At 42.3% G+C, this 24496-nt stretch overlaps 1 protein-coding gene and 1 long non-coding RNA gene across 2 annotated transcripts in view; one reads left to right on the forward strand and one right to left on the reverse strand.

Annotated features, from left to right (window-relative positions):
* The window catches only part of LOC145878615 (uncharacterized), a 40825-nt gene extending 18488 nt beyond the window's left edge, over positions 1-22337 (forward strand). Inside the window, exon 3 of the long non-coding RNA XR_014392107.1 lies at positions 21950-22337. This is a non-coding gene — a long non-coding RNA (uncharacterized LOC145878615). The remainder of the gene's footprint in view (positions 1-21949) is intronic.
* LOC106602459 (uncharacterized) lies at positions 104-11287 on the reverse strand. Its single transcript, XM_014195126.3, has 3 exons — positions 10785-11287; positions 10288-10412; positions 104-2562 (listed from the first exon to the last, which is right to left on the reverse strand). The coding sequence occupies exons 1-3, from the start codon at positions 11065-11067 to the stop codon at positions 1369-1371; spliced, it is 1602 nt and encodes a 533-aa protein (XP_014050601.3). The 5' UTR covers positions 11068-11287; the 3' UTR covers positions 104-1368.
* Positions 22338-24496: the final 2159 nt, after the last annotated feature.

The raw sequence follows: 24496 nt of genomic DNA on the forward strand, positions 1-24496 counted from the left end.
CTCTGTGACAGAAGAGTGATCAAGTTAAGATCAATAACTTTCTTGATCCTAAATCTTGCCATTATTATACTTAAGAATCATTGCTACAAATAGCACTCTGACAACATATTTACTCATTTATTTTTAAATCGGGGGTATCTGGTCTCTTGTACAGAGATATCTGATAATTTCCCATTATTTTATCTCGTTTGTACCAGCTCTCAAAGCAATCAGGTCAATAGAATTTGTTTCAGGAATTTTGATCACAAACACATTGCTACATTTACAGAATAACTTTTTGATATATACTGGTCAGATGTTGTAAATGAAACTGCTGCTCAAAACCCCAATAACATTTTCCATGGCATTTTCATTCAATGATTAGTATCTCAAAACTTTATTTGTAATTAAATGTTGACAACTGGTTTAAATCAAATAAGTTGTCCCTAAAAAAAAATGTAAAGCTATCACATGCATTTTATTGCCAAAATTAAATTAAATTAAACAATTTCCTTTACTACCCCGTGTTAAAAATACCAAATTCCTAGGTGTTCTCATTGACAAAAATTTTTTACTGGGCAAATCCCATTTAATTTGTCTAGAATAAAATTAAGAAAAGTATTGGTGTCATCAGACAAATTCAACATCTCATCCCAAGTAAAATAATATTAAATCTGTAATAGACCTTAATGCATCCTTATGTTATAGTCTAGGACCCTCAATATAGTCTAGGCCCCTCAAACTCAACTCTGGAACTCGAAGCCAGTTCTGCTGCATTTTTTTCTCCATTGTTCCCCTCTACTCATGGAGTGATTTAGACCTGGGACAACAATTGGGTGCAATTCATTATCAGTTAGAACAGAAAACCAGCAGGTTCTGGACCTCGTAGGGTAAGAGTTGAATAGCCCTGGTCTAAGCCAATACCTACAAAAGCAACCATAACATATTCATTCTCCAAAAACGTTTTGTGATGCTGGCAACTCATTCAGACAGTCGTGCCAGTTCCTCTCCATTTTTTCCATCGCTTTTAAGTTCTTAATATTTATGACATCAACCAACTTAGAATCTGTTTGCATTTCAATTCAAAACATATGTACTCCCTGTTTTAAAATGTTTCATCTCCTACAGAGGTACATTTTTAAAACAGTCTTCCAGAACACCTCAAGCACTTATTTTAAATGTTTTGGCTTATATATGCCTTATATATCACACAATATCTGGATGCAATATTCTACCCACAAATATTCAACATTGAAATCTGTTACTCTCGTTATTCTAAATGCATCTGTGGATCTTTTCTGCTCATAACACTGAAAATTAATCTATGTCTTTAATGCTGGGTTTGATCTAAACGTCAGACGCTATAGAGTGGAATGGGTACTTCCTATGTTACATAGTGGAATGGTTTTTCTGCTGGTGTATCCTGAGGTTGCTCCTCTCTGAGAACCTCTTCCTGCAGTGTGTACATGCAAATGGCCTCTCTCCCGTGTGGACCTTCAGGTGCATCTTCAGCTGGTCCTGGCGGGAGAACCTCTTCTCACAATGGGGGCAGCTGTAAGGTTTCTCCCCTGTGTGGACCCTCTGGTGCCTCTTTAGGTGACAAGCCTGGGAAAAGCACATATGACACTGGGTACAGCTGTAGGGTTTCTCCCCTGTGTGGACCCTCTGGTGTATCTCCACTTTCTGGGGGCAGCTGAAGCCTTTGTTACAGAACATGCAGAGGAACCGTTTCTCTTTACTATTGCCGGATGTGGCTCCCTCTCCCTGAGCCTGGGCTCTAGCCCTGTCGTTTGAATTCAACACTTGATCGAAAACAACGCAGCCGTGTGAATCGGAAGGTGCCATCGACGTGGACACTGGGACACGATCCCTGAATGCGTGTAAAGGGGAGTGGGTGACAACATTTATATTTGTGTCCAAGCTTTCTCTGTAATCTAAAAAATCTCTACCCTGTGAGTGTCCATCTCCTAGGTGACTATCTGCATTCCATGTGGGAGGAGCGTCGCCCTCCACTTTCACCTCGTCTACCACTATAACCTCCCGTTTCTTATCTAGGCATTCTTCAGAGTATACACTACTGCTGTACTGGTTCCAGTCCTCTCTAAACAGATGAGTCTGTGTCTCTAAACCCAAGGATATGTTGCCAGTGTCCATCTCTGTAGCGTAAGAACAAGGCAGGTCATCAACACCAGTGTCTAACGCGTCACCATCTCCACAGGAATGAACCGTCCTCTGGCTCTGGTGAAATACCGGTAAGTACTCTGAGCTGGAAGCAGGAGGACAGCCCAGTGGCCCCAGCTCCAGTCTCTCTGAGTCTGATCTGTGGTCAGATCCTGTGGGTAAGAGTCTGTGTGTTACAGTTAAAGTCTCGGTGTCTGTCTCTGACTTGAGGACGGTGTTCGGCGTTCCACTGACCTCCGTGATGCTGTGTTGGGTCCTGGGCTTAGGCAAGGCGTTGGGGTCCTCCCTGGATACAGGGGGCGCTCCAGTCAATCCAGTCTGGATGTCTCTGCTTTGTCTTGTGTCCTCTCCTTCAGTTCTCTCCTGCTTGACCCCAGGACCTGCAACCCCTGTATCTGCAGACTGACAGAAGAAGAGAGGAGGTTATTACTGGTACATGAGTGGAATTGGATAACAATGTTGTAGAGAAGTCTGACAAGCTCCCCTATGGCAGAGAAATAAGGATGTACAGTACCAGTCAAAAGTTTGGACACCTACTCATTCAAAGGTTTTTCTTTATTTTGACTATTTTCTACATTGTAGAATAATAGTATAGACATCAAAACTTTGAAATAACACATATGGAATCATGTAGTGACCAAAAAAGTGTTAAACAAATCAAAATATATTTCAATATTGAGATTCTTCAGTAGCCACCATTTGCCTTGACAGCTTTGCACACTCTTGGCATTCTCTCAACCAGCTTCATGAGGTACTCACCTGGAATACATTTCAATTAACAGATGTGCCTTGTTAAAAGTTTATTTGTGGAATTTCTTTACTTCTTAATGTGTTTGAACCAATCAGTTGTGTTTTGGTAAGGTAGGGGTAGTATACAGAAGATAGACCTTTTTGGTAAATGACCAAGTCCATATTATGGCAAGAACAGCTCAACTAAGCAAAGAGAAATGACAGTCCATCATTACTTTAACTTCTTGCGGATTAGTGGGACGCTACCATCCCATTTCGACAATTTCCGGGGAAATTGCAGAGTGACAAATTCAAATTAAATTACTATAAATATTAAACTTTAATGAAATCACAAGTGCAATACATCAAAATAAAGCTTAACTTGTTGTTAATCCAGCCGCCGTCAGATTTCAAAAAGGCTTTATGGCGAAAGCAAACCATACGATTATCTGAGGACAGAGCCCAGCACACAAATGCATAACAAATCATTTTCAACCAGGGAGTTGCAACACGAAAGTCAGAAATAGCGATATAATATATGCCTTTGAAGATCTTCTTCTGTTGGCACTCCAAAAGGTCCCAGTTACATTACAAATTGTCCTTTTGTTCGATAATGTCCTTCTTTATATCCATAAAAACTCAGTTTAGCTGGCGCGCTTCAGTCAATAATCCACTCGGGTTTTCCCTTCTTCAAAATGAATCCCAAACGTTACCAATAAACTTATCCAAACAATAGGTACCCTAATACGCAAATAAACAATCAAATTTAAGATGGAGAATCGTTATTGTCTTTACCGGAGAAAAATACCAAAGAACGCGCTCTCATTCATGCACTTGGAAACACTACAGCCAAAATGTGAGCCACCTAGAAAAACTACAATTTCTGGCTCATTTTTAAAAAAAACAGCCTGAAACTCTTTCTAAAGATTGTTGACATCTAGTGGAAGCCCTAGGAACTGCAATTGGGCACGATTTCGCCCTATTATAAAAGTGCCAGACATTTTTTTAATTTTTTTTAATTTCACCTTTATTTAACCAGGTAGGCTAGTTGAGAACAGGTTCTCATTTGCAACTGCGACCTGGCCAAGATAAAGCATAGCAATTCGACACATACAACAACACAGAGTTACACATGGAATAAACAAAACATACAGTCAATAATACAGTAGAACAAAAGAAAACAAAAAGTCTATATACAGTGAGTGCAAATGAAGTAAGTTAAGGCAATAAATAGGCCATGGTGGCGAAGTAATTACAATATAGCAATTAAACACTGGAATGGTAGATGTGCAGAAGATGAATGTGCAAGTAGAGATACTGGGGTGCATAGGAGCAAGATAAATAAATAAATAAATACAGTATGGGGATGAGGTAGGTAGATAGATGGGCTGTTTACAGATGGGCTATGTACAGGTGCAGTGATCTGTAAGCTGCTCTGACAGCTGGTGCTTAAAGCTAGTGAGGGAGATATGAGTCTCCAGCTTCAGAGATTTTTGCAGTTCGTTCCAGTCATTGGCAGCAGAGAACTGGAAGGAAAGCTGACCAAAGGAGGAATTGACTTTGGGGGTGACCAGAGAGATATACCTGCTGGAGCGCGTGCTACGAGTGAGTGCTGCTATGGTGACCAGTGAGCTGAGATAAGGCGGGGCTTTATCTAGCAGAGACTTGTAAATAACCTGTAGCCAGTGGGTTTGGCGACGAGTATGAAGCGAGGGCCAACCAACGAGAGCGTACAGGTCGCAATGGTGGGTAGTGTATGGGGATTTGGTGACAAAACGGATGGCACTGTGATAGACTGCATCCAGTTTGTTGAGTAGAGTGTTGGAGGCTATTTTGTCAATGACATCGCCAAAGTCGAGGATCGGTAGGATGGTCAGTTTTACGAGGATATGTTTGGCAACATCAGTGAAGGATGCTTTGTTGCGATATAGGAAGCCGATTCTAGATTTAATTTTGGATTGGAGATGCTTAATGTGAGTCTGGAAGGACTCATACCCAGGTATTTGTAGTTGTCCACGTATTCTAAGTCAGAGCCGTCCAGAGTAGAGGTCGACCGATTATGATTTTTCACCGCCGATACCGATTATTGGAGGACCAAAGAAAGCCGATACCGATTAATCGGCCAATTTCTTTTAAATTTATTTGTAATAATGACAATTACAACAATACTGAATGAACACTTATTTTAACTTAATATAATACATAAATACTATCAATTTAGCCTCAAATAAACAATGAAACATGTTCAATTTGGTTTAAATAATGCAAAAACAAAGTGTTGGAGAAGAAAGTAAAAGTGCAATATGTGCCATGTAAAAAAGCTAACGTTTAAGTTCCTTGCTCAGAACATGAGAACATATGAAAGCTGGTGGTTCCTTTTAACATGAGTCTTCAATATTCCCAGGTAAGAAGTTTTAGGTTGTAGTTATTATAGGAATTATAGGACTATTTCTCTCTATACGATTTGTATTTCATATACCTTTGACTATTGGATGTTCTTATAGGCACTTTAGTATTGCCAGTGTAACAGTATAGCTTCCGTCCCTCTCCTCGCTCCTACCTGGGCTCAAACTAGGAACACATCGACAACAGCCACCCTCGAAGCAGCGTTACCCAACCAGAGCAAGGGGAACAACTACTCCAAGTCTCAGAGCGAGTGACGTTTGAAACGCTATTAGCGCGCACCCGGCTAACTAGCTAGCCATTTCACATCAGTTACACCAGCCTAATCTTGGGAGTTGAAGTCATAAACAGCGCAATGCTTGAAGAATTGCGAAGGGCTGCTGGCAAAACACACGAAAGTGCTGTTTGAATGAATGCTTACGAGCCTGCTGGTGCCTACCACCGCTCAGTCAGATTGCTCTATCAAATCATAGACTTAATTATAATATAATAAACACAGAAATACGAGCCTTAGGTCATTAATATGGTCGAATCCGGAAACTATCATCTCAAAAACAAAACGTAAATTTTTTCAGTGAAATACGGAACCGCTCCGTATTTTATCTAACGGGTGGCATCCCTAAGTCTAAATATTCCTGTTACATTGCACAACCTTCAATGTTATGTCATAATTACGTAAAATTCTGGCAAATTAGTTCGCAACGAGCCAGGCGGCACAAACTGTTGCATATACCCTGACTCTGCGTGCAATAAACGCAAGAGAACTGACACAATTTCACCTGGTTAATATTGCCTGCTAACCTGGATTTCTTTTAGCTAAATATGCAGGTTTAAAAATATATACTTCTGTGTATTGATTTTAAGAAAGGCATTGATGTTTATGGTTAGGTACAGTCGTGCAACAATTGTGCTTTTTTCGCAAATGCGCTTTTGTTAATTCATCCCCCGTTTGGCGAAGTTGGCTGTCTTTGTTAGGAAGAAATAGTAATCACACAGTTCGCAACGAGCCAGGCGGCCCAAACTGCTGCATACACCCTGATTCTGTTGCAGAGGTGACACATTTTCCCTAGTTAAAAGAAATTCATGTTAGCAGGCAATATTAACTAAATATGCAGGTTTAAAAATATATACCTGTGTATTGATTTTAAGAAAGACTGATGTTTATGGTTAGGTACACGTTGGAGGAACGAGTCCTTTTTCGCAAATGCGCACCGCATTGATTATATGCAACACAGGACAGGCTAGATAAACTAGTAATATCATCAACCATGTGTAGTTAACTAGTGATTATGATTGATTGTTTTTTTATAAGATAAGGTTCATGCTAGCTAGCAACTTACCTTGGCTTCTTACTGCATTCGCGTAACAGGCAGGCTCCTCGTGGAGTGCAATGTAAAGCAGGTGGTTAGAGCGTTGGACTAGTTAACCGTAAGGTTGCAAGATTGAATCCCCAAGCTGACAAGGTAAAAATCTGTCGTTCTGCCCCTGAACAAGGCAGTTAACCCACCGTTCCTAGGCCGTCATTGAAAATAAGAATGTGTTCTTAACTGACTTGCCTAGTTAAAAAATATTATAATAAAAAAATCGGCAAATCGGTGGCCAAAAATACCGATTACCGATTGTTATTTGAAATTGGCCCTAATTAATCGGGCATTCCGATTAATCGGTCGACCTCTAGTCCAGAGTAGTGATGCTGGACGGGCGAGCAGGTGCGGGCAGTGATCGATTGAATAGCATGCATTTAGTTTTACTTGCGTTTAAGAGCACCTGGAGGCCACGGAAGGAGAGTTGTATGGCATTGAAGCTCGTTTGGAGGTTAGTTAACACAGTGTCCAAAGAGGGGCCAGAATTATACAGAATGGTGTCGTCTGCGTAGAGGTGGATCAGAGAATCACCAGCAGCAAGAGCAACATCATTGATGTATACAGAGAAGAGAGTCGGCCCGAGAATTGAACCCTGTGGCATACCCATAGAGACTGCCAGAGGTCCGGACAACAGGCCCTCCGATTTGACACACTGAACTCTATCAGAGAAGTAGTTGGTAAACCAGGTGAGGCAATCATTTGAGAAACCAAGGCTGTCGAGTCTGCATTGAAATCAGTGGTAGGATGAATTCTTTCGGGGGGGATGGTTTGTCCTCGGGGTTTCGCCTGCCATTTCAGTTCTGTTATACTCACAGACATTATTTTAACAGTTTTAGAAACTTTAGAGTGTTTTCTATCCAAATCTACTAATTATATGCATATGCTAGCTTCTGGGCCTGAGGAGCAGGCAGTTTACTTTGGGCACGCTTTTCATCTGAACGTCAAAATACCGCCCCCTATCCCAAAGAAGTTAAGACATGAAGGTCAGTCAATACGGAACATTTCAATAACAACATTTTTTCAAGTGCTGTCGCAAAAACCATCAAGTGCTATGATGAAACTGGCTCTCATGAGGACCGCCACAGGATAGGAAGACCGCGTATTTCTGCTGCAGAGGATAAGTTCATTAGAGTTACCAGCCTCAGAAATTGCAGCCCAAATAAATGCTTCACAGAGTTCAAGTAACAGACACATCTCAACATCAACTGTTCAGAGGAGACGGTGTGAATCAGGCCTTCATGGTTGAATTGCTGCAAAGAAACCACTACTAAAGGACACCAATAAGAAGAAGAGACTTGCTTAGGCCAAGAAACATGAGCAATGGACATTAGACTGGTGGAAATCTGTCCTTTGGTCTGATGAGTTCAAATGTGAGATTTTTGGTTCCAACCGCCGTATCTTTGTGAGACGCAGAGTAGGTGAACGGATGATCTCCGCATGTGTGGTTCCGGTGAAACATGGAGGAGGTGTGATGGTTTGGGGGTACTTTGCAGGTGTGCCTTGAATTTATTTAGAATTCAAGGCACACTTAACAAGCATGGCTACCACAGCATTCTGCAGCGATACGCCATCCCATCTGGTTTTCGCTTAGTGGGACTATCATTTGTTTTTCACCAGGACAATGACCCAACACACCTCCAGGCTGTTGAATGGCTATTTGAACAAGGAGAGTGATAGAGTGGTGCATCAGATGACATGGCCTACACAATCACACACCCTCAACCCAATTGAGATGGTATGGGATGAGTTGGACCGCAGAGTGAAGGAAAAGCATCCAACAAGTGCTCAGCATACGTGGGAACTCCTTCAAGAAAAGCATTCCAGGTGAAGCTGGTTGAGAGAATGCCAAACGTGTGCAAAGCTGTCATCAAGGCAAAGGGTGGCTACTTTGAAGAATGTCAAATAAAATATATTTTGATTTGTTTAACCTCTTACATCTAGACGTTCCGCTAGCGGAACACCTGCTCCATTATCCAATGATGGGCGTGGCGCGAAATACAAACTCCTCTAAAATACAAAAACTTCAATTTTTCAAACATATGACTATTTCACAGCATTTTAAAGATAAGACTCTCCTTTATGTAACCACACTGTCCGATTTCAAAAAGGCTTTACAACGAAAGCAAAACATTAGATTATGTCAGCAGAGTACCAAGCCAGAAATAATCAGACACCCATTTTTCAAGCTAGCATATAATGTCACAAAAACCTAGAAGACAGCTAAATGCAACACTAACCTTTGATGATCTTCATCAGATGACAACCCTAGGACATTATGTTATACAATACATGCATGTTTTGTTCAATCAAGTTCATATTTATATAAAAAACCAGCTTTTTACATTAGCATGTGACGTTCAGAACTAGCATACCCCCCGCAAACTTCCGGGGAATTCGCTAACATTTTACTAAATTACTCACGATAAACGTTCACAAAAAGCATAACAATTATTTTAAGAATTATAGATACAGACCTCCTCTATGCACTTGATATGTCCGATTTTAAAATAGCTTTTTGGTGAAAGCACATTTTGCAATATTGTAAGTACATAGCCCAGGCATCACGGGCTAGCTATTTAGACACCCGGCAAGTTTAGCACTCACCAATATCAGCTTTACTATTATAAAAGTTTCATTACCTTTTGTTGTCTTCGTCAGAATGCACTCCCAGGACTGCTACTTCAATAACAAATGTTGGTTTGGTCCAAAATAATCCATCGTTATATCCGAATAGCGGCGTTTTGTTCGTGCGTCCCAGACACTATCTGAAATGGTAAATCAGGGTCGTGCGCATGGCGCAATTCGTGACAAAAAAAATCTAAATATTACATTACCGTACTTCGAAGCATGTCAACCGCTGTTTAAAATCCATTTTTATGCCATTTTTCTTGTAAAAAAGCGATAATATTCCGACCAGGAATCTCCTTTTAGCTAAACTGAGGAAAGTAAACAAAGCTTTCGGTCGACGCGGGCACGAGCCTGAGTCTCACAGTACTGTAACCAGCCACTACCCAAACGCGCTACTTTTTTTCAGCCAGAGCCTGCAAAGCCACGATTCAGCTTTTTACCGCCTTCTGAGACCCTATGGCAGCCGTAGGAAGTGTCACGGGACAGCTAAGATCCTCACTCTTCAATAAACAGAGACAAGAAGAACGACACCTTGTCAGACAGGCCACTTCCTGCCTGAAACCTTGTCAGGTTTTTGCCTGCCAAATGAGTTCTGTTATACTCACAGACACCATTCAAACAGTTTTAGAAACTTTGGAGTGTTTTCTATCCATATGTAATAAGTATATGCATATTCTAGTTACTGGGTAGGAGTGGTAACCAGATTAAATCGGGTATGTTTTTTATCCAGCCGTGAAAATACTGCCCCCTAGCCATAACAGGTTAACACTTTTTTGGTTACTACATGATTACATATGTGTTATTTCATAGATTGATGTGTTCACTATTATTCTACAATGTATAAAATAGTAAATATAAAGAAAAACCCTTGAATGAGTAGGTGTGTCCAAACTGTTGACTGGTACTGTACATGTAATCAAGTAAATAGCTGAGGGGAGCCTTTCTGAAATAAATTGGCCACATTTGATGTACTGTAATTTTGATGTAAAACTATTACACTAACCTCTATCATGATAACATGCTGGGTTGAGGTTCCACTCTCCTCGCCAACAGTGATTGGTTGGTCATCTCTCCATGTATTGTGTCCCCCTGGCTTCACAAAGCTCCTGTAGCCGCCAGTGAGATGTCCTTCACCGGAGATTTAATTGGGTGGAAAAAAGGTGGTTAGATTAGCTACTGTCAATACTCAATTGTATATTGTACCCAATTGACAATGTCTAGAATTGGCAAGGATGTAAGGCAACACCTTATAACTTATTGATATACTATTTATAGATCAATTGATTGTTTCATGCATCATATTGTTTTCATTGAGTAAATAATAGGAAATGCAGTAAATCAAGAATCTGGTTTGAATATGATGTCTGCACAAGATAAGTAATCAGAGGAATCATTGCATACTATCCAAAAACTGACCAAGACACAATTCTGGGTAATATACATCTGAACACATGCGCAGACGGGAACTGGGCGACAGCCCCAGCCTTGTGAAAAATGTACCTCTGGCCATTCCTCTGTATCGGTCGAGGATCTTGACACTACTGGGACGACTGCCGAGGACGCGCTCTCGCATTGTCCTCTCTGCGCGCTCCCGTGTCACCTTCTGTTCCAATAGCTGTAGTTTCCTCCGTAATGTCCTGTTTTCTTTCTGGCTTTGAGTTATTTCCAAACGAAACACTGCATAGTCGTCGTCTACGAGTTTACAGATGTCTGCCACGGCTGTATTCGCTAGCACCTCCATAATGGAGGCTATTTGAGAGTGAAAAACCATACAGTTAGCCATTGTTAGCAGCTAGTTAGCGTTACCTAGATAAATCTATCAACCAAATCCTGTCTGTGATGCGAATTAAACACTACATTGGGTAAGTATGTGATGCTGGGTAGTTAAATGAGTCATATTTTGAGTACCAAGGTGTTCATAAACGTCTACATAACAACAATAAAAACGCTAATGTGGAAATTGTTCTTGGTCACTGTTCACTTCCGTTTTCTTATTCGTGTGATTATCCGTCAGACTAACCGCTTTCGTCACAGTTTCTAATACCAGAGAGAAAGAGGAAGAGACATGCCCAACTCGGCAGAAAATCTGTCTCCTCCCAGCAGGTGGCGGTTTTTTCGTCGTTTCGCCAACCAAGCAAGGAGTTTTTGTTTGGTTAATGAAAGTGTAGAATTTGGTCAACAAATAGTTTTATGGCTATGTGGGTTTATTTGATCGAATAATAGTTTCGTAATGCTTAATTTGTTACGAGTGTACTGATATAAGATGTCCCGGCAAATCTGAGGAAAAACCACTTTATATCAAATCAAATTTTATTGGTCGCATGCACATGGTTAGCAGATGTTATTGCGGGAGTCGCGAAATGCTTGTGCTTCTTGTTCCGACAGTGCAGCAATATCTAACAAGTAATATCTAACAGTTCCACAACAAATACCTAATATACACAAATCTAAGTAAAGGAAATGTATTTTTATTTATTTTATTTTACCTTTTAACTAGGCAAGTCAGTTAAGAACATAAGTACAAATTCTTATTTTCAATGATGGCCTAGGAACAGTGGGTTAACTGCCTCGTTCAGGGGCAGAACGACCGATTTTTACCTTGTCAGCTCGGGGACTCGATCTTGCAACCTTTCGGTTACTAGTCCAACGCTATAATAAGAATATATAATAGATGAGCAATGTCAGAGCGGCGAAGGCTAGGATGCAATAGATAGTATAGAATACAGTATATACATATGAGATGAGTAATGCAAGATATGTAAACATTATTAAAGTGGCCAGTGATTTAAAGTCTGTATGTAGGCAGCAGCTCCTCTGTGCGAGTGATGGCTGTTTTTCAGTCTCGGTCCCAGCTTTGATGCACCTGTACTGACCTCGCCTTCTGGATGGTAGTGGGGTGAACAGGCAGTGGCTCAGGTGGTTGTTGTCCTTGATGATCTTTTTGGCCTTCATGTGACATCGGGTGCTGTTGGTGTCCTGGAGGGCAGGTAGTTTGCCCCTGGTGATCCTTTTTGCAGACTGCACCACCCTCTGGAGAGCCCTGCGGTTGTGGGCGGTGCAGTTGCCGTATCAGGCGGTGATATAGCCGGACAGGATGCTCTCAATTGTGCATCTGTAAAAGTTTGAGGGTTTTAGGTGACAAGCCAAATTTCTTCAGCCTCCTGAGGTTGAAGAGGCGCTGTTGCACCTCCTTCACCACACTGTATGTGTGGGTGGACCCTTTCAGTTTGTCTGTGATGTGTACATTGAGGAACTTTCCACCTTCTCCACTGCTGACCCGTCGATGTGGATAGGGTGGTGCTCTCTCTACCATGTTTAATTTGGTTTAAATGATGCAAAAACAAAGTGTTGGAGAAGAAAGTAAAAGTGCAATATATGCCATGTAAAAAAGCTAATGTTTAAGTTCCTTGTTCAGAACATGAGAACATATGAAAGCTGGTGGTTCCTTTTAACATGAGTCTTCAATATTCCCAGGTAAGAAGTTTTAGGTTGTAGTTATTATAGGACTATTTCTCTCTATACGATTTGTATTTCATATACCTTTGACTATTGGATGTTCTAATAGGTACTTCAGTATTGCCAGCCTAATCTCGGGAGTAGATTGGCTTGAAGTCATAAACAGGGTAATTCCTGAAGCATTGTGAAGAGCTGCTGGCAAACGCAGTAAAATGCTGTTTGAATGAATGCTTACAAGCCTGCTACTGCCTACCACCGCTCAGTCAGACTGCTCTATCAAATCATAGACTTAATTATAATATAATAACACACAGAAATACGAGCCTTAGGTCATTAATATGGTCAAATCCGGAAACTATAATTTCGAAAACAAAACGTTTATTCTTTCAGTGAAATACGGAACCGTTCCGAATTTTATCTAACGGGTGGCATCTATAAGTCTAAATATTGCTGTTACATTGCACAACCTTCAATGTTATGTCATAATTACGTAAAATTCTGGCAAATTAGTTCGCAACGAGCCAGGCGGCACAAACTGTTGCATATACCGTGACTCTGTGTGCAATAAACGCAAGAGAAGTGACACAATTTCCATAGTTTAATATTGCCTGCTAACATGAATTTCTTTTAACTAAATATGCAGGTTTAAAAATATATACTTCTGTGTATTGATTTTAAGAAAGCATTAATGTTTATGGTTAGGTACATTCATGCAACGATTGTGCTTTTTTACGCAAATGCGCTTTTGTTAAATCATCCCCCGTTTGGCGAAGTTAGCTGTCTTTGTTAGGAAGAAATGGTCTTCACACAGATCGCAACAAGCCAGGCAGCCCAAACTGCTGCATATACGCAGACTCTGTTGCACAGAACGTAAGAGAAGTGACACAATTTCCCTAGTTAAAATAAATTCATGTTAGCAGGCAATATTAGCTAAATATGCAGGTTTAAAAATATATACTTGTGTAATGATTTTAAGAAAGGAGTTGATGTTTATGGTTAGGTACACATTGGTGCAACGACAGTGCTTTTTTGCGAATACGCTTGTTAAATCACCCGTTTGGCGAAGTAGGCTGTGATTCAATGATAAATTAAGGCCCCGCATCGATTATATGCAATGCAGGACAAGCTAGATAAACTAGTAATATCATCAACCATGTGTTGTTAACTAGTGATTATGTTAAGATTGATTATTTTTTATAAGATACGTTTAATGCCAGCTAGCACCTTACCTTGGCTCCTTGCCGCACTCGCATAACAGGTAGTCAGCCTGCCACGCAGTCTCCTCGTGGAGTGCAATGTAATCGGCCATGATTGGTGTCCAAAAATGCCGATTACCGATTGTTATGAAAACGTGAAATCGGCCCTAATTAAATCGGCCATTCCGATTAATCGGGCGACCTCTAGTTGAGACCCAGGGCCTCAAGCTTATTGATGAGCTTGGAGGGTACTATGGTGTTGAATGCTGAGCTATAGTCAATGAACAGCATTCTTACATAGGTATTCCTCTTGTCCAGATGGGATAGGGCAGTGTGATGGCGATTGCATTGTCTCTGGACCTATTGGGGTGGTAAGCAAATTGAAGTGGGTCTAGGGTGTCAGGTAAGGTAGAAGTGATATGATCCTTGACTAGTCTCTCAAAGCACTTCATGATGACAGAAGTGAGTGCTACGGAGCGATAGTAATTTAGTTCAACTACCTTTGCATTCTTGGGTACAGGAACAATGGTGGCCATCTTGAAGCATGTGGGGACAGCAGACTGGGCTAGGGAGAGATTGAATATGTCAGTAAACACACCAGCCAACTGGTCTGCGCACGCTCTGATGACGCAGCTAGGGATGCCATCTGGGCCGGCAGCCTTGCGAGGGTTAACACGTTTAATGTCTTACTCACGTCGGCCACGAAGAAGGAGCGCTCACAGTTCTTGGTAGCGGGCCGCGTCAGTGGCACTGTATTATCCTCAAAGTGGGCAAAGAAGGTGTTTAGTTTGTCTGGAAGCAAGACGTCGGTGTCCGTGACATGGCTGGTTTTCCTTTTGTAGTCCGTGATTGTCTGTAGACCCTGCCACATATGTCTCGTGCCTGAGCCGTTGAATTGCGACTCTACTTTGTCTCTATACTGACATTTTGCTTGTTTGATTGCCTTGCAGAGGGAATGACTACTTTGTTTGTATTCTGCCATATTCCCAGTTGCCTTGCCATGGTTAAATGTGGTGGTATGCGCTTTCAGTTTTGCGCGAATGCTGCCATCTATCCACGGTTTCTGGTTAGGGTAGGTTTTAATAGTCACAGTCGGTACAACATCTCCTATACACTTCCTTATAAACTCACTCACCGAATCAGCATATACGTCAATATTAGAGTTGTCCCGAGATGCATATTAATAGAATGAGGCTAGTAGCATAGCATCTTGGCATGGATGTGAGTTTCAATAATACTGTGTAAGGGCAAAATCTGAAAAATAGCGCCTGCTTGGTAGTGTGTCCTGGTGCTCGACCAGTTGGCGAAAGCCAACATCATCTATGACAGAGAACGGTTGGTTGTCAAGGGCAATGAATTCCATTATCTTGGCGTTAATGGATTTTGTCTTTGAGTTGTCTCGCTGCAATTTTCTTACTCTTTCAAATGACTGCTCGATCCACACATCAGACATTGTGGGCTAGGTTAGGAATGCTGTGTTGCATGTGTAGCTCTATATTTTTTGTGCGTTCATAACGTAATCTACCTACGTTATATAGGTATGCACGTCAGCTTTGACATCGGTTTGGCACGTCGGCGTTAAACTAGACATCGGGCCGATGTTGACATCGCCAAAGGACCTTGTGAAGATGCTGGAGGAAACCGGTACAAAAGTATCTACATCCACAGTAAAACGAGTCCTATATCGACATAACCTGAAAGGCCGCTCAGCAAGGAAGAAGCCACTGCTCCAAAACCGCCATAAAAAAGCCAGACTATGGTTTGCAACTGCACATGGGGACAAAGATCATACTTTTTGGAGAAATGTCCTCTGGTCTGATGAAACAGAAATGGAACTGTTTGGCCATAATGACCATTGTTATGTTTGGAGGAAAAAGGGGGAGGTTTGCAAGCCAAAGAACACCATCCCAACCGTGAAGTACGGGGGTGGCAGCATCATGTTGTGGCGGTGCATTGCTGCAGGAGGAGCTGGTGCACTTCACAAAATACATGGCATCACGAGGTAGGGAAATTATGTGGATATATTGAAGCAACATCTCAAGACATCAGTCAGGAACTTAAAGCTTGGTCGCAAATGGGTCTTCCAAATGGACAAATACCCCAAGCATACTTCCAAAGTTGTTTCAAAATGGCTTAAGGACAACAAAGTCAAGGTATTGGAGAGGCCATCACAAAGCCCTGACCTCAATCCTATAGAAAATGTGTGGGCAGAACTGAAAAAGCGTGTGCGAGCAAGGAGGCCTACAAACCTGACTCAGTTACACCAGCTCTGTCAGGAGGAATGGGCCAAAATTCACCCAACTTATTGTTGGAAGCTTGTGGAAAGCTACCCGAAACGTTTGACCCAAGTTAAACAATTTAAAGGCAATGCTACCAAATACTAATTGAGTGTATGTAAACTTCTGACCCACTGGGAATGTGATGAAAGAAATAAAAGCTGAAATAAATCATTCTCTCTACTATTATTCTGACATTTCACATTATTAAAATAAAGTGGTGACCCTAACTGGCCTACGACAGAGAATTGTTACTAGGATTAAAAGTCAGGAATTGTTAAAAACTGAATTTAAATGTATTTGGCCTAGGTGTATGTAAACTTCTGACTTCAACTGTATATATATATATATACAGCTATAACTTTTGAACGGTAGTGTGTGTATATATATATCTACTACCGTTCAAAAGTTTGGGGTCACTTAGAAATGTCCTTATTTATGATAGAAAAGCACATTTTCTGTCAATTAAAATAACATCAAATTGATCAGAAATACAGTGTAGACATTGTTAATGTTGTAAATGACTATTGTAGCTGGAAATGGCAGATTTTCTACATAGGCGTGCAGAGGCCCATTATCAGCAACCATCACTCCTGTGTTCCAATGGCACGTTGTGTTAGCTAATCCAAGTTGATCATTTTAAAAGGTTAATTGATCATTAGAAAACCATTTTGCAATTATGTTAGCACAGCTGAAAACTGTTGTTCTGATTAAAGAAGCAATATAACTGGCCTTCTTTAGACTAGTTGAGTATCTGGAGTATCAGCATTTGTGGGTTCGATTACAGGCTCCAAATGGCCAGAAACAAATAACTTTCTTCTGAAACTCGTCAATCTATTCTTGTTCTGAGTATTGAAAGCTATTCCATGTGAGAAAAAGCCAAGAAACTGAAGATCTCGTACAACGCTGTGTACTACTCCCTTCACAGAACAGGGCAAACTGGCTCTAACCAACATATTTTATTTATTTATTTCACCTTTATTTAACCAGGTAGGCAAGTTGAGAACAAGTTCTCATTTACAATTGCGACCTGGCCAAGATAAAGCAAAGCAGTTTGACAACATACAACAACACAGAGTTACACATGGAGTAAAACAAATATACAGTCAATAATACAGTAGAAAAATAAGTCTATGTACAATGTGAGCAAATGAGGTGAGATAAGGGAGGTAAAGGCAAAAAAAGTCCATGGTGGCAAAGTAAATACAATATAGCAAGTAAAACACTGGAATGGTAGATTTGTAGTAGAAGAAAGTGCAAAGTAGAAATAGAGATAATGGGGTGCAAAGGAGCAAAATAAAATAAATAAATACAGTAGGGGAAGAGGTAGTTGTTTTGGCTAAATTATAGATGGGCTATGTACAGGTGCAGTGATCTGTGAGCTGCTCTGACAGCTGGTGCTTAAAGCTAGTGAGGGAGATAAGTGTTTCCAGTTTCAGAGATTTTTGTAGTTCGTTCCAGTCATTGGCAGCAGAGAACTGGAAAGAGAGACGGCCAAAGGAGGAATTGGCTTTGGGGGTGACCAGAGAGATATACCTGCTGGAGCGCGTGCTACAGGTGGGTGCTGCTATGGTGACCAGTGAGCGGAGATAAGGGGGGACTTTACCTAGCAGGGTCTTGTAGATGACCTGGAGCCAGTGGGTTTGGCGACGATTATGGAGCGAAGGCCAGCCAACGAGAGCGTATAGGTCGCAGTGGTGGGTAGTATATTGGTGACAAAACAGATGGCATTGTGATAGACTGCATCCAGGTTGTTGAGTAGGGTATTGGAGGCTATTTTGTAAATGACATCGCCAAAGTCGAGGATCGGTAGGATGGTCAGTTTTACGAGGGTATGTTTGGCAGCATGAGTGAAGGATGCTTTGTTGCGAAATAGGAAGCCAATTATTGATTTAACTTTGGATTGGAGATGTTTGATGTGAGTCTGGAAGGAGAGTTTACAGTCTAACCAGACACCTAGGTATTTGTAGTTGTCCACATATTCTAAGTCAGAGCCGTCCAGAGTAGTGATGCAGGACAGGCGGGCAGGTGCAGGCAGCGATCGGTTGAAGAGCATGCATTTAGTTTTACTTGTATTTAGGAGCAGTTGGAGGCCACGGAAGGAGAGTTGTATGGCATTGAAGCTTGTCTGGAGGGTTGTTAACACAGTGTCCAAAGAAGGGCCAGAAGTATACAGAATGGTGTCGTCTGCGTAGAGGTGGATCAGAGAATCACCAGCAGCAAGAGCGACATCATTGATGTATACAGAGAAAAGAGTTGGCCCAAGAATTGAACCCTGTGGCACCCCCATAGAGACTGCCAGAGGTCCGGACAACAGGCCCTCCGATTTGACACACTGAACTCTATCAGAGAAGTAGTTGGTGAACCAGGTGATGCAATCATTAGAGAAACCAAGGCTATTGAGCCTGCCGATGAGGATGTGGTGATTGACAGAGTCAAGCTTTGGCCAGGTCAATGAAAACGGCAGCACAGTATTGTTTCTTATCGATGGCGGTTACGATATCGTTTAGGACCTTGAGCGTGGCTGAGGTGCACCCATGACCAGCTCTGAAACCAGATTGCATAGCGGAGAAGGTGCGGTGGGATTCGAAATGGTCGGTAATCTGTTTGTTGACTTGGCTTTCGAAGACCTTAGAAAGGCAGGGTAGGATGGATATAGGTCTATAGCAATTTGGGTCAAGAGTGTCCCCTCCTTTGAAGAGGGGGATGAAAGCAGCTGCTTTCCAATCTATGGGAATCTCAGACGACACGAAAGAGAGGTTGAACAGGCTAGTAATAGGGGTTGCAATAATTTCGGCAGATAATTTTAGAAAGAAAGGGTCCAGATTGTCTAGCCCGGCTGATTTGTAGGGGTCCAGATTTTGCAGCTCTTTCAGAACATCAGCTGAATGGATTTGGGAGAAGGAGAAATGGGGAAGGCTTGGGCGAGTAGCTGTGGGGGGTGAAGTGCTGTTGACTGCAGTAGGGGTAGCCAGGTGGAAAGCATGGCCAGCCGTAGAAAAATGCTTATTGAAATTCTCAATTATAGTGGGTTTATCGGTGGTGACAGAGTTTCCTATCCTCAGTGCAGTGGGCAGTTGGGAGGAGGTGTTCTTATTCTCCATGGACTTTACAATGTCCCAGAACTTTTTTGAATTTGTGTTGCAGGAAGCAAATTTCTGCTTGAAAAAGCTAGCCTTAGCTTTTCTAACTGCCTGTGTATATTGGTTTCTAACTTCCCTGAAAAGTTGCATATCACGGGGGCTGTTTGATGCTAATGCAGAATGCCATAGGATGTTTTTGTGTTGGTTAAGGGCAGTCAGGTCTGGGGAGAACCAAGGGCTATATCTGTTCCTGGTTCTAAATTTCTTGAATGGGGCATGCTTATTTAAGATGGTGAGGAAGGCATTTAAAAAAAATAACCAGGCATCCTCTACTGACGGGATGAGGTCAATATCCTTCCAGGATACCAGGGCCAGGTCGATTAGAAAGGCTTGCTCGCTGAAATGTTTCAGGGAGCGTTTGACAGTGATGAGTGGAGGTCGTTTGACCGTAGACCCATTACGGATGCAGGCAATGAGGCAGTGATCGCTGAGATCTTGGTTGAAAAACAGCAGAGGTGTATTTAGAGGGCAAATTGGTTAGGATGATGTCTATGAGGGTGCCAGTGTTTACGGCTTTGGGGTGGTACCTGGTGGGTTCATTAATAATTTGTGTGAGATTGAGGGCTTCAAGCTTGGATTGTAGGATGGCTGGGGTGTTAAGCATGTCCCAGTTTAGGTCACCTAGTAGCACGAGCTCTGAAGATAGATGGGGGGCAATCAGTTAACATATGGTGTCCAGAGCACAGCTGGGGGCCGAGGGTGGTCTATAGCAGGCGGCAACGGTGAGAGACTTGTTTTTAGAGAGATGGATTTTTAAAAGTAGAAGTTCAAATTGTTTGGGTACAGACCTGGATAGTAGGACAGAACTCTGCAGCCTATCTCTGCAGTAGATTGCAACACCGCCCCCTTTGGCCGTTCTATCTTGTCTGAAAACGTTGTAGTTAGGGATGAAGATTTCAGTTTTTGGTGGACTTCCTAAGCCAGGATTCAGACACAGCTAGGACATCCGGGTTGGCAGAGTGTGCTAAAGCAGTGAATAAAACAAACTTAGGGAGGAGGCTTCTAATATTAACATGCATGAAACCAAGGCTATTACGGTTACAGAAGTCATCAAAAGAGAGCGCCTGGGGAGTAGGAGTGGAGCTAGGCACTGCAGGGCCTGGATTCACCTCTACATCACCAGAGGAACAGAGAAGTATAAGGATAAGGGTACGGCTAAAAGCTATAAGAATTGGTCGTCTGTGATGTCCGGAATAGAGAGAAAAAGGAGCAGGTTTTTGGGGGCGATAAAATAGCTTCATGGTATAATGTACAGACAAAGGTATGGTAGGATGTGAGTACAATGGTGGTAAACCTAGGCATTTAGTGATGATGAGAGAGATATTGTCTCTAGAAACATCATTGAAACCAGAAGATGTCATAGCATGTGTGGGTGGAGGAACTGAGAGGTTGGATAAGGTATAATGAGCAGGGCTAGAGGCTCTACAGTGAAATAAGCACTAACCAGAACAGCAATGGACAAGGCATATTGACATTAAGGAGAGGCATGCTTAGCCGAGTGATCAAAGGGTCCAGTGAGAGTTAGATAGCTAGCCGAGCCATAGGTAGCAAGCTGGTAGAAGATGGAGGAGGTCTGTTTTTAGCCACCTCGTGCGATTCCATCTGTAGATTAGTGGGGTTCCGTGTGGTAGGGGGGACCAGTCCAATTGGCAAAATAGTTAGTTATAGTGGCCCAAGAAAATTGTCCGATAGACCAATTCAGATAGCAGCCGATAAGACAGCTAACGATTGGGCATTCGGGTTACGTCGCGACGGAGGGGCCAGTTGGATAACTCCCTCGGGCAGATAACGTTGGTGGTCCAGTCGTGAAGGCCCGATGGGGCTCCGCATTGGCAGTAAAACGGGTCCGGATAGGTGATTGTAGCCCAGGAGTGGCTGATGAAACTCTTCAGCTGGCTAGCTCCGGAATAATTTATGTTAACTCCGGGACCAACGTTGCCAATAGTCACTCAGGTAGCAGCTAGCTAGCTGCAAGATCCAGGTGTAAACGTCCAGAGCCTGCGGTAGAAATCCGGGGATATGGAGAGAGAATAGGTCCGGTAAGCTCTGGTCTGAGTCGCGCTGTACAAAAATTGGCGATAGCTTTTCGAGCTAATGGATAGCTGAGGACCGCTAACCGTGGCTAGCTGAACTCCAATGTTAGCCAGTAAAGAGGAGTGGGAGGACCCGGTGCACAACTGAGCAAGAGGACAAGTACATTAGAGAGTCTAGTTTGACAAACAGACACCTCACAAGTCCTCAACTGGCAGCTTCATTAAATAGTACCTGCAAAACACCAGTCTCAACGTCAACAGTGAAGAGGCGACTCCGGGATGCTGGCCTTCGAGGCAGAGTTCCTCTGTCCAGTGTCTGTTCTTTTGCCCATCTTAATCTTTTATTTTTATTGGCCAGTCTGAGATATGGCTTTTTCTTTGCAACTCTGTCTAGAAGGCAGAGGAGGTGTGATGGTGTTGGGGTGCTTTGCTGGTGACACTTTCTGTGATTTATTTAGATTTCAATGCACACTTAACCAGCATAGCTACCACAGCATTCTGCAGCGATATGCCATCCCATCTGGTTTGCGCTTAGTGGGATTATCATTTGTTTTTCAACAGGACAATGACCCAACACACCTCCAGGCTGTGTCAGGGCTATTTGACCAAGAAGGAGAGTAATGGAGTGCTGCAGATGACCTGGCTTCCACAATCACCCGACCTCAACCTAATTGAGATGGTTTGGGATGAGTTGGACCGTAGAGTGAAGGAAAAACAGCCAACAAGTGCTCAGCATATGTGGGAACTCCTTCAAGACTGTTGGAAAAGCATTCCAGGTGAAGCTGGTTGAGAGAATGCAAAGAATCTCAAATATAAAATATATTTTGATTTGTTTAACACTTTTTTGGTTACTACATGATTTCATATGTGTTATTTCATAGTTTTGATGTCTTCACTATTTTTCTACAAGGTAGAAAATAGTACAAATAAATAAAAACCCTTGAATGAGTAGGTGTGTCCAAACTTTTGACTGGTACCGTACATATATATTTTACACATTGAACCCCATATTTTTGGGGGCACAAAACTACCTCCATACTTCCATTTGTTTGTATGGGTTACCTTCAGACGAGTCCCGGAAAACAACATTGTGTTTATGAGTCTCCCCTTTCCATAGAGTGGTCATAATATTTTGACCACTTTTACTTTCTTCTCCAATACTTTGATTTTGCATTATTTAAACCAAATTGAACATGTTTCATTATTTATTTGAGGCTAAATTGATTTTATTGATGTATTATATTAAGTTAAAATAAGTGTTCATTCAGTATTGTTGTAATTGTCATTATTAATAATAAACAAATACAAATCGGCCGATTTAATCGGCATCGGGCTTTTTTGGTCCTCCAATAATCGGTATCGGCGTTGAAAAATCATAATCGGTCGACCTCTAGTCCGAAGCCTGGGCCTAGATACAGTGAGGAGGCCACACAAGTAACCCATGGAGCGGAGCCGTTAAACTAGGACGCCAGCATATAAGGAGGGGGGATGTGCGGGTCAAGAGAAACAAACCTTAGAGTGTGATGAAGATTTACATGTGAACGCATGTAGTGCAGCACCAGGAGGGGTTCGGGTCATAGCGCAGAATAGACAAAGAGTAACGCCATTTGACTAACTATTTTATGCCCCAGTCACTGTAAATAACCAGTTCCAATTGAAAGGGATGCTTGACACCGGCTCCATGCCCTGTACTTTAAGCGAGGCAGCAGAGCATAGAATGCTTGCGGAAAATATTAGTCTAGAGAAGAAGCCACTGTCAGAGCCAGTCATTCTCATTGGTGTAGGGGGGAAAACGGCACAACCAAAATGCATGTATGAAGTTGACCTTAATGTGTATGGGATTAGTTGTTTAGTTTCTGGGCTCATAGTCCCAGGTCAGCATGATGATCTCATTCTCAGTACAAACTTGATAAAGCACCTCATGCATCAAATGAAGGGTACTGACGAGTACTGGAGACTCATATCAGAATGTACTTCACAGCCATCACCTGTGGGAGAATACTTCTTGAACATGATGACTAGCCTGACATGTTGGCAGAGTGAAGAACTGACCAAAACTCAACCAGGCCGACACACTCCTTGCTAAACAAGAGCATCTAGTATGGGGGCGGCTTCCCAACAGAGTGTCTCCAGGGAGCACTATTGTGGTCGAACCCACTTCATCCATGACCATGCCACAAAACATGGTGGGCCGAGTCATCACACCCATGTGGGGCGACAGGTGGGTGCCCATGAAAGACACTAACCTATCGGACAAACCTATCACTCTAAAGAGAAACTGTAAGCTGGCTGATGGTGATGATGGTGGCTGTGGCCCTGATAAAGGTGGATGTGATATCCAAGATTACAAAGTTGGATCTTTACATCAAGTTTACATCAAGACAATTACATTAAGTTCCCTGATGCTGCTGCCCAAGCCAACTACAAGGTAGAGTTCTTTTGAATATGTGGAAGAGGTGGTGGGAACTGTTCATGAGGAGGCCGGACACCCTGGACGGGCAGAGCTGAGTGTGCCACCCATCCAACGAGTGTGCCATTCGTTCACTTCTCATAAGCACTTGGAGGAGAGCTGGTTGAGGGAGAAACCCAGACAAATCTATAACTGCGATGAGTCGGTTTTTTAAGCGCCCTGAGCAGGTACAAGGTGCTGGCTCCCCTGGGCGCAAAACATTTACCAGCAGGCTCAGTCTCCCCTGGTCACACCACCACAGGAGCCTTGCCTGGTGTCCCTGCCACCTGCAATTCAAATACAGCCACCTCCACAGGTAAACACATGTTAAATGAAGAAAAACATTTCAAATAAAAGACACCACCTCCTGTGCTCGCTATGGGTAGCATGATCCGCCTGCAAGCTCCATGCAGGATTGTGAGTCCGAAGTGACTGGTGTGCTGTGACTTCTGCCAGCACTTGTTATACTGCAGGTGTGTGCGGTGGGATCCAGAGTTGGCTGTGGAAATATATTTTTCTTGTGATTTATGTTACAATATAGGGACGGATGTCAAGTTGTTTGTTTTCATATGCAAGTATTTAAAAAAAAAATACAGGTAAAATATGAATTTATTCAACCCATCTTGTGTATTTCTTCCCTTAAGTGCATCACAAACACC

This window comes from Salmo salar, chromosome 04 (genome assembly GCF_965601325.2).
Source record: "Salmo salar chromosome 04, fSalSal1, whole genome shotgun sequence".
Lineage (NCBI taxonomy): Eukaryota > Metazoa > Chordata > Actinopteri > Salmoniformes > Salmonidae > Salmo > Salmo salar.

Coding starts and splice junctions, on each gene's coding strand:
- LOC106602459 (XM_014195126.3), bottom strand. CDS start 11,067: ATGGCTAACTGTATGGTTTTTCACTCTCAAATAGCCTCCATTATGGAG. Junction 10,413..10,784: donor ATACAGAGGAATGGCCAGAG/GTACATTTTTCA, acceptor TCTCCGGTGAAG/GACATCTCACTGGCGGCTAC. Junction 2,563..10,287: donor AGCATGTTATCATGATAGAG/GTTAGTGTAATA, acceptor TTCTTCTGTCAG/TCTGCAGATACAGGGGTTGC.